Source organism: Microtus oregoni, unplaced genomic scaffold, assembly GCF_018167655.1.
Source record: "Microtus oregoni isolate MIOR12 unplaced genomic scaffold, Mior012 000045F_ref0000178, whole genome shotgun sequence".
NCBI classification, from domain to species: domain Eukaryota; kingdom Metazoa; phylum Chordata; class Mammalia; order Rodentia; family Cricetidae; genus Microtus; species Microtus oregoni.
The window spans coordinates 3,534,815-3,549,341 of record NW_024543219.1 but is presented as its reverse complement, the minus strand read 5'-3'; the positions used below and the strand labels follow the sequence as shown (position 1 = coordinate 3,549,341).

General features: G+C 39.6%; 1 protein-coding gene across 2 annotated transcripts in view; it reads right to left on the bottom strand.

Annotated features, from left to right (window-relative positions):
• Positions 1 to 14,527, bottom strand: part of Xpo4 (exportin 4) — an 88,919-nt gene that overhangs the window by 33,188 nt on the left and 41,204 nt on the right. For both annotated transcript variants that reach the window (XM_041634080.1, XM_041634081.1), the window contains exon 7: positions 2,620 to 2,732. In XM_041634080.1, the coding sequence (XP_041490014.1) occupies positions 2,620 to 2,732 (113 nt within the window). The remainder of the gene's footprint in view (positions 1 to 2,619; positions 2,733 to 14,527) is intronic.

Below are 14,527 nucleotides of genomic sequence, written 5' to 3'. Positions count from 1 at the left end.
TGTCCCGGGAACAAGGATTAATTTGTTTTCTGAAATAGGAGTCATATAAAACTCATGGGGTTTTTTTTTGTTTTTTTTTTTTGTTTTTCGAGACAGGGTTTCTCTGTGGCTTTGGATAAAACTTCATGTTAAACAAGTAATTCTTGTGATATATAGATTCATGGTCTACTGATTTTAGCACGAGAAAGCATTCCCTTCATAATTGAACATGTATTTCCATCCAAATGGTATCATACAATTACAAACAGATTACCACCTCTGCAGAGAAAGGAGTCAAGAGGAGGAGAGATGGACACCCACGGAGGCAAACAGAGAGACCATTCACCAAATAAGCATAAAAGGCACAAGTTAGCAAGAAAGACAGACCTCTGCTAAAGTATGTTTAAACATCAGATGCCAGTGTGCCTTTCACACTGAAACACCCAGGAAACATGCAGATTATGAGGTTTGGAGAGTGTGGAATGTTCTGTGCTAAATGCAAACTGAAAAATCATAGGTGAAGTGGTGCCTGATATGCTATGTGTGGAAAAGATAGCAAAGCAGAGAGCTAAGAATGACAATATTCAGAGAGCAGAGGACCAGAATCCTGATCAGAAAAGTTCTCCCAGAAGAGTAGGAAGAAAAGAAAAACTAACAACTTTGTAAACTTCTGAAGAGCAGAATGCAATCAAAATCACTTAAATTTCAGATACGGTCAATAAATTTAAGTCTCACTCCCGTATATTTATTTACAGAAATCTAGCATAATAATGATATCTAATAAAAAAGAGATTAAATTTAGTAATTAATTCATAAGTAAAGCTAAATTTAGCAAAACTCAAATTAAAATTAAGTCATGTTTTTTGCCACAAATTAAAATTGTTTATAAATTGCTTAAATACAAATAGCTACACTCATAAACTACTAAAACGACAGAGTAGCAAAGGGTTAACTTTTGAATTCAAAGTTATTTGTATGTGGTAGTTCACAGCTGACAGGAACAGCTGTCTGGTTTGTCTAGACAGCTGTTCAGACCAAGTTGAGTTGTTTGCAGCATTGCCAGCAAGTTTTTCACCTTTTCACAAACTACTGGAGTGGGACCTACTTTCTGTCGAGCAAATAAAAAGAACTGAACTTGGACTCATATCAAACAATTCCTGCCAGATGAGGCATCCCACAAAGTCCTTAAAATTTTATTGCAAGTCCTGTTTGATCTTGCTCATGTTTTTAGCTGTCTTTCCCTCTGATTTAAAAAGAAAAACAGAAGATGACTAGTGCTCAGAATAAACACTTCCATAGAAAACATCTTTTATGAAGGATAGAAAGGAGCCTTGGTGGCACAATACTTGTCAGGCACACACAAGACCCTGGGTGCAATCTCCAGAACCCCAAAACAAGCCACTATCGTAGAAAGCGATTTTTTTAGTATGCCTAAGGATGGACACTCTTTAGACATTTTAAAATATGTAACACAGTACTAAAATATTTAAATGGTTCAATCACAAAAGGATAATTCATACTTCAAAATGCATGAAATGATAAGAAACTATAATAATTCAAACTGAACAAAACTGTCTTATTCTTTTCTTTCTAATTGGTGTTTACCTAGATTGTACTGGTTTTTATTTTAAGTCACTGATCTAACTACATACCTGTTTTGTAACTGCAAATTAGCTCCCAACACACACATATATGTACTCCAAAACTCACTGGCACATGTGGGAATATACTGCTTGCTTCTTGAAGCAAGTTGACACTAAGAGGCCTAAATGTTTAAAGTTATAATTGAAATATTGAAGATAAATTGCTCTTAAATATTAACTTAGTTCAGGTCTTGTAATTATGAGTATAGTCCACTAGGGGAGCAGTTTTCAAAATGTAGCCCAGGGAACCCTCACTGTCTAAGCCACTGCAGACAGTGTCCACAAGTGCACTAACACGATTCTGCTCTTTCTTGTGCACTGCATACATACACACAGAGGCCTTTTCCTGGGAATCACATGATTTAAGATACCAACTGAATGAAATATAAAACAGGAAAATCTGGTTGTCTTTTATTAATCAGATGAGTAAAAATACAAAGCAAACAAAACCAAAACCCAGTTATTTTCATTATATTTGCTTTTAAAGTATTTGTTCATTGAAGTTATTTATATGATGATGAAATAATTTCTTATTGGCATTTTTAGTGAAATAAAATATTTTTTAAAGTTTTCAGTATGAATTTTCAGTTTATTTTTTATTATAACAACACGTTATAGTTTAGTCAAAGACCAAAATTCATGCCATTATCGTCTTTTGCTTCTATCAGTTTGAATTTGTAATGTGATAATAGCTATATTATATAACAATAGTTATATAACCCACACAAATAAAAGCTAGTAGGGAATTCCAAATTTTAAGAGTGTAAAGGAGTCCTGTATTTACAAAGTCTAAGAAGGGATCTAAGCCCTTCAAAATGAGATAGTATTTGTACACTAATTAGCAAGATTTGTTATATAATTTCTCCTTCACCAGGTGTGTTAATGAGAAGAAAAATCAACAGGGAAAAAAAGAAATCTGTCATGTTTTACTTAAGAAAAACAAAGGCATTTCCTCTTCCCGTGTCCCCTTTTAACAGAGAAAAAGACTAGGACTTACTGTGAAGAAAAGTTCCATGACTCTGCTGTCCAGAAGAGTCTCCCGCCAGGACTCCGTTGGCTTCAACAGCACATTTTGTGAGGATTCGAACATAGCTATATAATGTCTGCCCAGTTATCTAGTGTCAAGGTCAACAACAATAACATTCTTACTTTGTCTAAACTATAAGTATACCCTAAATATAACAGCAGCCAGCCAGAAAGAATGCAATGGAAACAGTTTAAGCCTCTTCACATATGCTACATAATTCATGCATGAAGCTAAGGAATAAAAGGCATTAAGTGCTGAAAAAAAGAATGCTATAGGAATGTAAGATAACCATTTTAGTCATTATGTGTACCATGCCATGGGGATACAGAATCCTTGACAATCAGAGATCTTAATAGAGGCCACAGAAGAAAAAAACATGACTTAAAAACAGACACCAGAAACCAAACAAAAAGAATCAATGTCTTAATTTGCCCCATCACTTCCCCCAATATCTTAAATAGTTAAAATCATATATACAAAATGTATCTCACATAGACAATAGGGAAAATCAGCAGTTTTCCAAAAGAAGTATGTTTACTAGAAAACAGGAGAAGAACATGAAAGACTAACTATGCCTTATACTGGGGGAAAAAAACAACACCACCACCCTGAGATCACAGTAGCCCAATATCAAGTCAAAACAAAGAATCAAGTGGCTGACAGAAAACGGATGTTTATTTAAAATTCCCATAGTCTTGAGGGAAGCAAAGAGGCCTCGATCCCCAGAACTCACTAGTCAGCCAGTTAGCCTAGTTGGTAAGCTCCACACGAGTGAGAGACCCCATCTCAAAAACAATGATAGCCCCCAAGGAATGGTTTCTGAAGTTGTCCTCTGTCCTCTACACAAACATACACACATACACATGTACACCAATATACATGAGCATACACACACACACACAGAGAATAAACAAAATTTCCCAGACTCAAACAGTATATAAGATGTTGAGGTATTCAATATCAAATATGCTTCAAATAGAATAAATTTTCTGTAAATAACTTAACCATCATATATATATACATTTGTAGGTGTTGATGAACGTAATTCACTCAACAGCATGGCCATAGTAACTAAAGCTTAAAGAAATGAGAGGCCACCGGGCGGTGGTGGCGCACGCCTTTAATCCCAGCACTCGGGAGGCAGAGGCAGGTGGATCTCTGTGAGTTCGAGGCCAGCCTGGTCTACAAGAGCTAGTTCCAGGACAGGAACCAAAAGCTACAGAGAAACCCTGTCTCGAAAAATCAAAAAAAAAAAAAAAAGAAATGAGAGGCCGCCTGCAATGGAGAGGGTAACTTCTGCCCCTTCCATTGGAAACAAAGTCTGAACTTGGCAAAATTCTCATTCATAAGAAATCTTGACATAGGCATCTAAGATGACACTATGCATAAATTCAGGCATATATTTAAATGCTATCATTTCCTAAAACCCAACTCATTAATTTTAGGGAGAAATTATTTGCAGAAAAAAATTGAAGGCCCTAAGAAGGCTTTGGTAACCATTTTTCAAAAGACGGGTAGAACATGCCTTTAATCCCAGCAGAGGCCAGAGGATCTGAGTTCAAAGTCAGCCTGGTCTACAGAGAGAGTTTCAGGATTGCCAGGGCTACACAGAGAAACCCTGTCTTGAAAAATAAAACAACACAAGAATGTTTTTTGGGTTTTGTTGTCTGTTTGGTTGGTTGGTTTTTTGGCCTGCAGCGGGTGGAGAGGGCACTGAGTTGTCTTAAGAAAGAAAGTCACTGCTTCTTTCTGAAGTCATTCCCAAACTCCTCCAACTCTAGCAAAAGCGAAACCCTGAACAGGCTCATTAAGCCTTTCCCTCTTCCTTTATCTGCCCCCTTGTGGGCAGAAAGAATGAAAGAAGGTAAGCATGAAATGTGCAAAGAAAAAGCAGCCGAGAACTAAGAGTCCTCAAGATGAAGTGAATTCATTTCCTAGCAGGCACCAGACTACATCAACACAGCACACGGCTGAATGGCTGATTACTTTTAGAAAAACAAACTGAAAGATTTACTGATGACATTATCATGTATTCAAAGAGTCTGACAGCTATTCTCTTTATAAGTCTTTGAAATTCACAGCAAAGCAGGTAAGGGATCTTCCGTCTTTGGAACAGAACACCTGGGAAAAGAAACAAAGGCTCTATATCTCAAAACAGAAAACCAATCCATTTATCTTTTTCTAGCTTTAGTTTCATTTTATTAAAGGTAAATTTTTATTATGTGAAAGGTCAGTATGAAATACAATTATTAACCACAATATGACCTGAAATGGTGTGATGTGTATAGTATAGAGATTACATGACACTGTCAGGGGAACGTGTACACGCAGATCTAGATCATATCAAAACAACGTAAAGAACTAAGAAAATTCAATTTTTATTTGTAATTCTCAAATATTGTTGTAGTTGAGGATATTTCAGATGCTATTTCAATCCTCAAGTAATAATGTAGAATATGGCTTTTTTTGTTGTTGTTATTTTTTTGGGTAGGGGATTTGAGACAGGATTTGTCCATAGCTTTGGAGCCTGTCCTGGAACTTGCACTAGTAGACCAGGCTGGCAGAGATCCACCTGCCTTTCCCGAGTGCTGGGATTAAAGGTGTACACCACCACCATCAGGCTAGAATACATTTTTTAAAAAGAAAAACAGATAAATATCACCACGGTCAGAACTCAGAATCTAATCTAACTGAGCTGAGGTGCTAAAACACAATCTTCTAACCTGAGTCATCTTAGTCCCTTGGAAAACCAGCCAGCTACATGTAAATTCTACTGTAGCCTGGGGCAGAATCAACATTCCCTGCCCCTCTCCACAAAAGCCTCTCAAATGTTCAACAGAGGTAAGCTCACAAAGTTCTGAGAAATGAAAAGCACATCCACACCACCTGCCCTATTCTGTAACTACAGGACCAAGTCAAACAAACACCAGGCCAAGAGCCAGAGGACAAGCTTAGTCACCCCTACTAATGACTCTCACCAGCTATTAAGTCTTCTGTGTCAAGTTCTTGAACAGACTGCTCTCAGAAAATACATTTATCTCAACTACAGGGCAGGGTTGTAGTTTGGAAATACTGTGAAAATATATGGGTACTTACATCTGCAAAGACGTTCTTAGGCATTTACTAACACCTTCAGTAAGGGTATCATAATGAAAGAAAGAAAGAAAATGTGGGGATGTGCTTCAGTTGGCGATTATTCTGCATGCACACAGACTTGGTTTCAACCTCCAATACTCCATAAACTGGGAGCACATGCCTATAATCCAAGCTGTAGGTAGACACAGTACTGATGAAGACACAGGACATGGAAGAGCCAGTATATTCTTGTACATTCCAAAGGTTAACACAAAATGGTCCAGCTGCTATTGGAAACAATGCAGCAGATGCTCAAAATAATGAAGGTAGAGTTCGTACAGACCTGGATCAAGATTGCTAACAAACCAGGAGGGGCATACCTGTAACCCAGCACATAGGAAGTAAGTACAGAAAGATTAGGAGTTTAAGGCCATCCTTGGCTACACAAAGACCCCATATTGAAAAGAAACCAAAATAGCAAAAACATCAGAATAATCACATCAAAGAACCAACGCCTTAGACCACAGGAAATGGCAAAGCTTTCCCCCCTGGTTCAAGTGTATTGATAGTGTTGATGATGTGCAGAAAATATCCAAACTAGTTTCCCCTACATCCCCATAGCCTGAAGACTGTCCTCTACTGAGACTGTTCTTACAAAGATTAGGTAAACCTACTTCCTCAATTCAGCAGTATACCATAAATCCTGCCTCCATGTTTACTCATAGGCAATATATCCCTGCCTCCTTGGTCAACTGCTGTGCTGAGCTTCCTAGGTGTTGTGTTACTCTATCAGAAAGCCTAGTCCACCTGCTTTCAACTTTTCTGTGTATTCTTTTCTTCATTCCCTCACTGGCCCAGCCAGGCAAACTCCTGAAACCATGCAGAGACACAGCAACCCTAAGAGAACTTTAGAACCAGAGTCTAAGCAAATGTTCAAATAATTTTAACACACTGACCCAACTGAATGATGTTTCCATTACTTTCATTTAGTCAAGCTCTGCACATCTGGGTACTGATGACAGGGACGCTGCTTTGGAGGTTGGCCCAGAGATTTCTATGTCATCAAACTTCTACAGTCCACTCTGATACACCGATTACCTTCATGCATTAGAAAGCAGGGCTAGCCACCAAAGGTGGTGGGAGATGAAAAAGCATAGTTCACTGTCTTAATTACTTTCCTATTGGGTGAAGAAACACCATGACCAAGGAAACTTTTTTTTTTTTTTAAAAAAAAAGCGTTTAATTAGGAGCTAGGGCAGTAGTTGAGTCTACATCTTATTCACAAGTATGAAGCAAGAGCCGGGCGGTGGTGGCGCACGCCTTTAATCCTAGCACTTGGGAGGCAGAGGCAGGCGGATCTCTGTGAGTTCGAGACCAGCCTGGTCTACAAGAGCTAGTTCCAGGACAGGCTCCAAAACCACAGAGAAACCCTGTCTCGAAAAACCAAAAAAAAAAAAAAAGTATGAAGCAGAAAAAGCTAACTAGAAATAGTATGGGTTTTTGAAACTTCAAAGCCCACCCCCCACTGACAAACCACCTTCACCAAAGCCACACCTCCACCTCCTAAACCTTACCAAATTTCTATCAACTAGAGACCAAGCATTTAAGAATGTGAGGCTGGGGGGGGGGGGGGAGGGAGTGGCAGTGACTTTGCATTTTCATTCAAACAACCACATTTGCTCTTTCAAGGAATTAAAAAAACAAATAAAAAAACAGCTCAAGCTGAGATGCAGGACCACACTGTTGACCCTCGTTCCAGGGCTGACCCTAATCACTGAAGCTCTCTCTCAGTGGGAACACGTGACTTTTATCTAAAACAAACATAAAACAATATCAAGAGCACTGCCAGAAGACCATTTAAAACTGCCTTTGTATGTTCAACCGAATGGACCAGTAATTTTTCATTGGTGACAACAGTTTTGTGCAGAAAATTTCCCAGTGGCTCTCTGTGGGTTTGAGGCCAGCCTGGTCTACACAGCAAGTTCCAGGACAGCTAGGACTACAAAGAGACTCTTGTTTTGAAAAGAAACAAACAAACAAACAAACAAAAAAATACCAACAATAGAACCCAAAGGGTTAAACTCCCACGGTCATGATGTGCTTTCTAAAAACAATGACTCTGCTGTCTGAGTTAAAATGCACAGAGGTCTTTAAGGATTCATTTTAGGAATCAATAAACCCAAACTTTGCATGTGCACACAGTCCTGATTTCATGATTCGCTTGTCACTCAAACTTAGAGCGGGGAAGACATACATAACCCAGAGGCAGCTCTAGTCCCACCACCATCACTGTCCAAATTAAGCAATACCATACCCTAAGCTGCAAAGCACACTCTGTGACTGCCTTGCTGTGGCATTCACAGAGAACGGCTGAACCCAAACAACTAGGCTGCTCAGGGAATAAAGAACTCAGCAGACAGAATACCTTACATGTGTTAAATAATTTTAAATAAATCATTTTCTACTGAAAAGTATTATAGCATTTAAATCAGATTTGCCCAGACTGATGCCTCAAGTTCCCAATGACACCCACGCTTCAGCTTCTAAGACACCTCTGGCCTAAATTTCTAAGTAGTTAAGCTAAGACTGAAAGCAAGTTCATTAGACTTTAAAAATTACCCATTCCATCCCTCTTGCTCTTGCACAAACTACACAAAGTACAATGAGCTGAGTGGGAAAGAAAGAGAACATAAACTGGCTTTGGGTCCACCTTCCTTTCTCTGCCTCTGAGCACTTTCTCTGTTCCTGAGCTGCAAACGCCTCTCTGCGGCAATAACATAAAGTACTGGGTCTAGAACCCAGGGGAGAACAGGGCACAGCATGGACAGGAGGAAAGATGGGCAGGAACAACATGTCCAAGAGCTACAAAACTAATCAGAATCTCCTGAACAATTGTACAGGTTACAGTTAGCAAAATTAACTGTGCCCAAAGACTAGAGTCTGCTTGTCAATGACTCCTTCCTCCCAATGGCCCAGGGTCAGAAATTCTGTTTCTTTTCGGGTAGCTTTTTCGAAATGTGGAAACACACCTGGAAAGGATAATGCAAACATAATTCCAAATACTGATTACTCATTTTACATGCTTTCTTTCCAACGTGTCCTATCAGACAGCAACAGAAACATTAGTTGGTATAAAACTAATTACTCAGGGAGAACGGAAGAAAATACTTCACAACCAACTCTGTGTTCCATCTGTATTTAATATTCTATCAGATGCTGATTTTCACACGGTGTTCCTCCACTTTCAAACAGATTTAGGGCGGATCCAACCGAACTTAATAAGACCCTGACTCATGAAGGCACCCCACACCACCAAGTGGCTTCCTACTTTCCTCACTACCTCAGCTGAGCCTGGGCTGTCTCAGCATCTGTGTCGGGCCTAGCACTGCAGCGTCACACCTTTCCCAGATCTTTCGTCTCTTCAATACTTCTTCCAGCCTGGCGGCAGTATAGCTGATATGTTCTGAGGATTATCTACACTCACCTTACTTCTTCACTCTCTAGGCATGATCCGTCTCTAAGGTACAGCTTTGCCCTTCTCCCTCAAACAGATTCCCACAGGTTCAATTAACTGTAACAGATCTGAGGTGCATCTGAAAACAATCTCCCAGTACCCTTGGGAATAGGTACTGACTATCTTTTTTTATTATTATTATTTTTACTTTATTTTATTTGGTTTTCATTTTTGAAGATAGGGTTTTACTGTGTAGCTCTAGTGTAAGTCCCGGTCTCGGGCCTGCCTCCATCTTTGGAGACCCTGCCCCTGTTCGGTGCTGACTACCTTTATTTGACACACTCAGCTTTTCTTCTCCATGCACTCAGCTGGTCTTCTCAGTCTCCTAGGCTTCTTTCTGTTTTCCAAGACCATGGCTTTCTGTAGCTCTTTGAAATTAAGGAAGTGGAATCAGTCCTGCAATGTCCCACATAGCAGTAATGACTCCCCACATTGCATCTTCGCTCCAAACCATCCCCGACAATACGATTCTACTAATGGGCACATGAAGGAGTGTACCTAATCAGTAAAACAGCATGATAAACCTTGGCACGCCAGATATTTTTAAAGGCTTCACAGAGACATAATTCACATACTATACGACTTGTTCAGTGACTTAGTAGTTTTACTATCTTCACAGTTGTGTACCATGAACATATCTAATTTTAGAGCAGACTCATCACCCAGAAGAAAGTCTGGTATGCTTTGCACTCATCTCCTGTGTCTTCCCAAACACCACCACTCTAGGTGACCACTGTGAGCTGCCTCCAATTTGCTCATTCTGAACATCACATATAAATGTGATCAGGTATTCAAGTACTCTCTTAATGGTTTCTTTCACAACAGACTCTTTCTTAGTACAATGTTTTCAAAGTTTTTCTGTTTTAGCATGTATAAGTACTTCATTTTTTAAACTAACAAATAATATCCACTATATGGATATACCACATTTTATTTATTCACTTATCAGCTGACGGACCTTGGGTTTGTTTCCACTTTTGGAACTGTTGGGAACATTCACATGCATTTGTGTTTAGAGGACTACTCACATTTGGGTCCTGATAACTGCTGCTGTAGGGCTTCCTATGTACTCTTCGGGGTTTACCAGTGTCTTTGGTCTCTTCCCATGAACTGCCAATAAAACTACAACTGTGGCTTGCTCACCCTACCATGTATGTATTTAGTAGGTGGTAATAAATACATAGGAGGCAGGGTGAACAAGCATATTTGTTTTTATAAACCAGTGGTTCTAAGAAATAGTTTGTCCCATACTGATCCATCAGTACTCCAAACTGAAGGCTAGCTAGACTTGGCTTCAGAGTTACAGAGACACCAGCATTCACTGACTAATCAAACATCATCCTGGTCTCTTCCACTTTTGTAGTCAATAATCACCTGCTGGACACCTGGATACTCACATGTATATGAATAATGGTGACTCATCACCTCAAACTACACATGAAAAGTTAATCAAGGTGAATCAAAAAGTACAGAAGTCATAGACTATAAACCCTTGTTACCATGGATCAGATTGCTTCTGATTAAATGGAACATCATCAAAACTATAAATTTTTGTGCTTTGAAGAATACCACAAAAAGTAATGACTATAACCACATGTGCTGGCTTACTAGTTTGTTTCTCATGGCTTGCTAAGTTTGATTTCTTCAACAATCTAGAACCAACTACCTAGAGATGGCACTGCCTAGAGGCCAATCTGATGGGGGATTTTCTCAGTTGAGGGTCCCTCTTCTCAAATGACCCTTGTGTCAAACTGACAAAAAACTTTTTTGCAGTGCTGGAGACTGAACCCAGAGCCTTGCACATGTTAAACAAGAACTCTACCACTGGGCTAAGACCCTTGTACCTTCACAATAAGAAAATACACAATAATATGCAGAGGTAAATGAGTATAATGTCTACCCCTAGTCCCAGATGATATTTTTTAAATGTGTGTTTAAATATTACTTACATCTATATGTGAAAATTACCTACTCAGAGGAGTACTCAGAGCTGTAGTCCAGCCCACCAATATATGGAACTGCACCAATCACTCACTGGTCACATAAACATTCACTCATAAGCATGAAGTAGAAAAATATTCAAGACCTAGGCATGGTGGTACATATAAGAACTTTCGAAACTGTGTATGGGTATCCGTGGATATTAGGTCCCCTGGAGACAGACAGGCAGTTATGAACTGTCCAACATCAGTGCTGGGAACCAAACTTGAAACCCCTGGAAGAGTAACAAGCATTTTTACCAGATTAGCCATCTTTTCAGATCCCGCCCCTCTCTTTTGGATCTCACCTATCGAAGGCAGGTCTCAAACTCACTAGGTAGTAGAGGACAACCTTGAACTTCTGATTCTCTAGACTCTACCTCCTGAAGGCTGAGATTCCAGGATGCACACTTCATCCAGCCACTCTCAAGACCTTTAGAGGAATTACTTTCTTTGATAACACTGCAGTAGCTTTTGTCCAATGCTTTATCTACAGACACCATAAAATATTTTATGAGTGTGTATCTTTCAGACAAACTTTGTTTTCAAACTCTTAGAGAACTGTTTTTCTTTTCAAAACAGTAACTCTCTGCCAACTATATTTTCCTCTAAAACAGACACTTTAGAATTGGCTATGATATATGCGGTGTAATTTTTGTTGATTTCACTACATACATAATTAATGTTTTGATAGCTCCTTATGGACTAGTAATTTAAAATCTGTTTCAAGTTTTTTCAACGTTTTATTATGTTGGTTTTCTTGAAACTTGGTCTTGCTATGTAACTCTAGCTGGCCTTGAACCGATAGTAATCCACCCTCTTCAGTCTCTCAAGTGAATTCTGTGATTACAGACCTGTACTACCATAATTGACCTTCCCCTCCCTCCCGCCCCCCAAGATGGTTTCTCTGTGTAGTCCTCGCTGCACTGGAACTAGCTCTGTAAACCAGGCTGGCCTCAAACTCAAGATTCGCCTGTCTGTGCCTCCAGAATGCTGGGATCAAAGGCATGTGCCACCACCCAGCTTGATATATATTATTTTATGTACACTGGAGTTTTGCCTGCATGTATGCCTGTGCACCAAGTGAGTGCCTGGTGTCCAAGGAGGCCAGAAGAGGTCAGATCTCTTGAAATGTGTTAGATGGTTGTGTTCTGAGAACTAAGCCCTGGTCCTCATGAAGATGCTAAGTCATCTTTCCACCCTGATTTTTTTTAATCCTCTCTCACACAATACACCCTGACTGAAGTCACTCCTCCCTCCCACACCGCCCACATACCCCAGATCCACTCCTCCTATTTCTCTTCAGAAAAGAGAAGACCTCCCAGGGGCATAAACTGAACATGGCATAACAAGTTTCAATAAGATCACACAGCTTTAATTCCAGCACTCGGGAGGCAGAGGCAGGTGGATCTCTGTGAGTTAGAGGCCAGTCTGGTCTACAGAGCTAGTTCCAGGACTGTCAGAACTACACAAAGAAACCTTATCTTGAAAAACCAAAACAACAACAAATTATAATAAGAGTAGGAACAGACCCTCATGGGATGGGTGAGGCAACCCAGTAGGAGGGAAAGGATGTGGAGGAGAGGCAAAAGAGTCAGAGACACCTCTACTCCCACTGTTAAGAGTTCCACAAAGGGCTGGAGAGATGGCTCAGAGGTTAAGAGCATTGCCTGCTCTTCCAAAGGTCCTGAGTTCAATTCCCAGCAACCACATGGTGGCTCACAGCCATCTGTAATGGGGTCTGGTGCCCTCTTCTGGCCTGCAGGCATACACACAAACAGAATATTGTATACATAATAAATAAAATATTAAAAAAAAAAAAGAGTTCCACAAAAACAACAACCAGAACATATTTGCAGAGTACCTAACACAAGCCCATGCAAGCTCAGTGATTGCCCCTTCAGTTGTTGTTGTTGCTTTTTGGTTTGCTTTGTTTTAATTAAAAAACAAAACAAAACCAACAACAAAACAAAACAAAAACTAGGACAGGGACTTGTCTAATCTCTCTCTCTCTCTTTTTTTTTTATAAATATTTATTTATTTATTTATTTATTTATTTTGAATACAATGTTCTGTATGTATGCCTGCAGGCCAGAAGAGGGCACCAGACCCCATTACAGATGGCTGTGAGCCACCATGTGGTTGCTGGGAATTGAACTCAGGACCTTTGGAAGAGCAGGCAATGTTCTTAACCACTGAGCCATCTCTCCAGCCCGTCTAATCTCTCTTTACAACAAGATCGTGCTACACTGATACTTAAACTATAATAACAGACTTTTTTGAATAAAGTCCCCAAACCATCCTTTTTTTTTTTTTTTTTTTTTTTCCCAAACCATCCTTTAAAAACAAATAAGGGACTGGAGAGATGGTTCCGTGGTTAAGAGCACTGACTGCTCTCCCAGAGGCCCCAGGTTCAATTCCCAGCACCCACATGGCAGCTCACAACTGTCTGTATAACTCTAGTTCCAGGGAATCTGATCCCTTCATACCAAATGCACATAAAATTAAATAAATATTTAAAAAAGAAATTTATAGATTAAATATAGAAAGTTGATTAATGGGTGAAAGATAAAGGAGAGGCATAAAAGGAGAATATGGTTAACTTGATAGCAAGCTTCATTCATTCCAATGTGACTGCCCTTGGCAAAGAAGCCGGGAGAATTCCTGGTTTAACGAGTCAGTGGCTCACTTTATCTCATACCACCTGCCTCTCACAGTTAGTTTTCTAGTAGGTAAATATAGTAACTTGAAAATCAAAGCTTACCAGGCACCTTAAGTCTCCCAGTTCTACAGGTCTCAAACCTATGCACACGAATACAGCAGGTCTTGACTCTGTTGGAACAAAGACGAGCTTCATCCTAAAGCTCTGACAGGACTCTCCATCTCTAATCTTAGAAACAAACTCTCTTAAAGCCCCAGGAAAGGGCTGATTAAAGACATCCAGAACAGGTTATATTTAATTTTCTACAGCAGGCACAAGTGTATTAGATCAAAAGGAGCATGACATGGGGAGTTAACTGTAGGGCTATTTTACTCAAAGATACCAAGAGCTGCATAACAGCAGCTAACTGAATGTGTTAACTACGCTGTTTCATTAAATTTAGTCAACAGCCAACATCTTCTCTTTCTGCTCGGAAAAATTAATATTAAAAAGGTTCAGTAATTTGCTGGAGATCAACTAAGGCTTGAACCCAGGTCTGCCTGAATGAACAATGCTACAAGCAGGCACTACAGTACCCTAAGGCACAACGAGACACCCGGCAGCAGATGCTCTGGACCGAAAGCCTATCACTAACTTAATACATACACT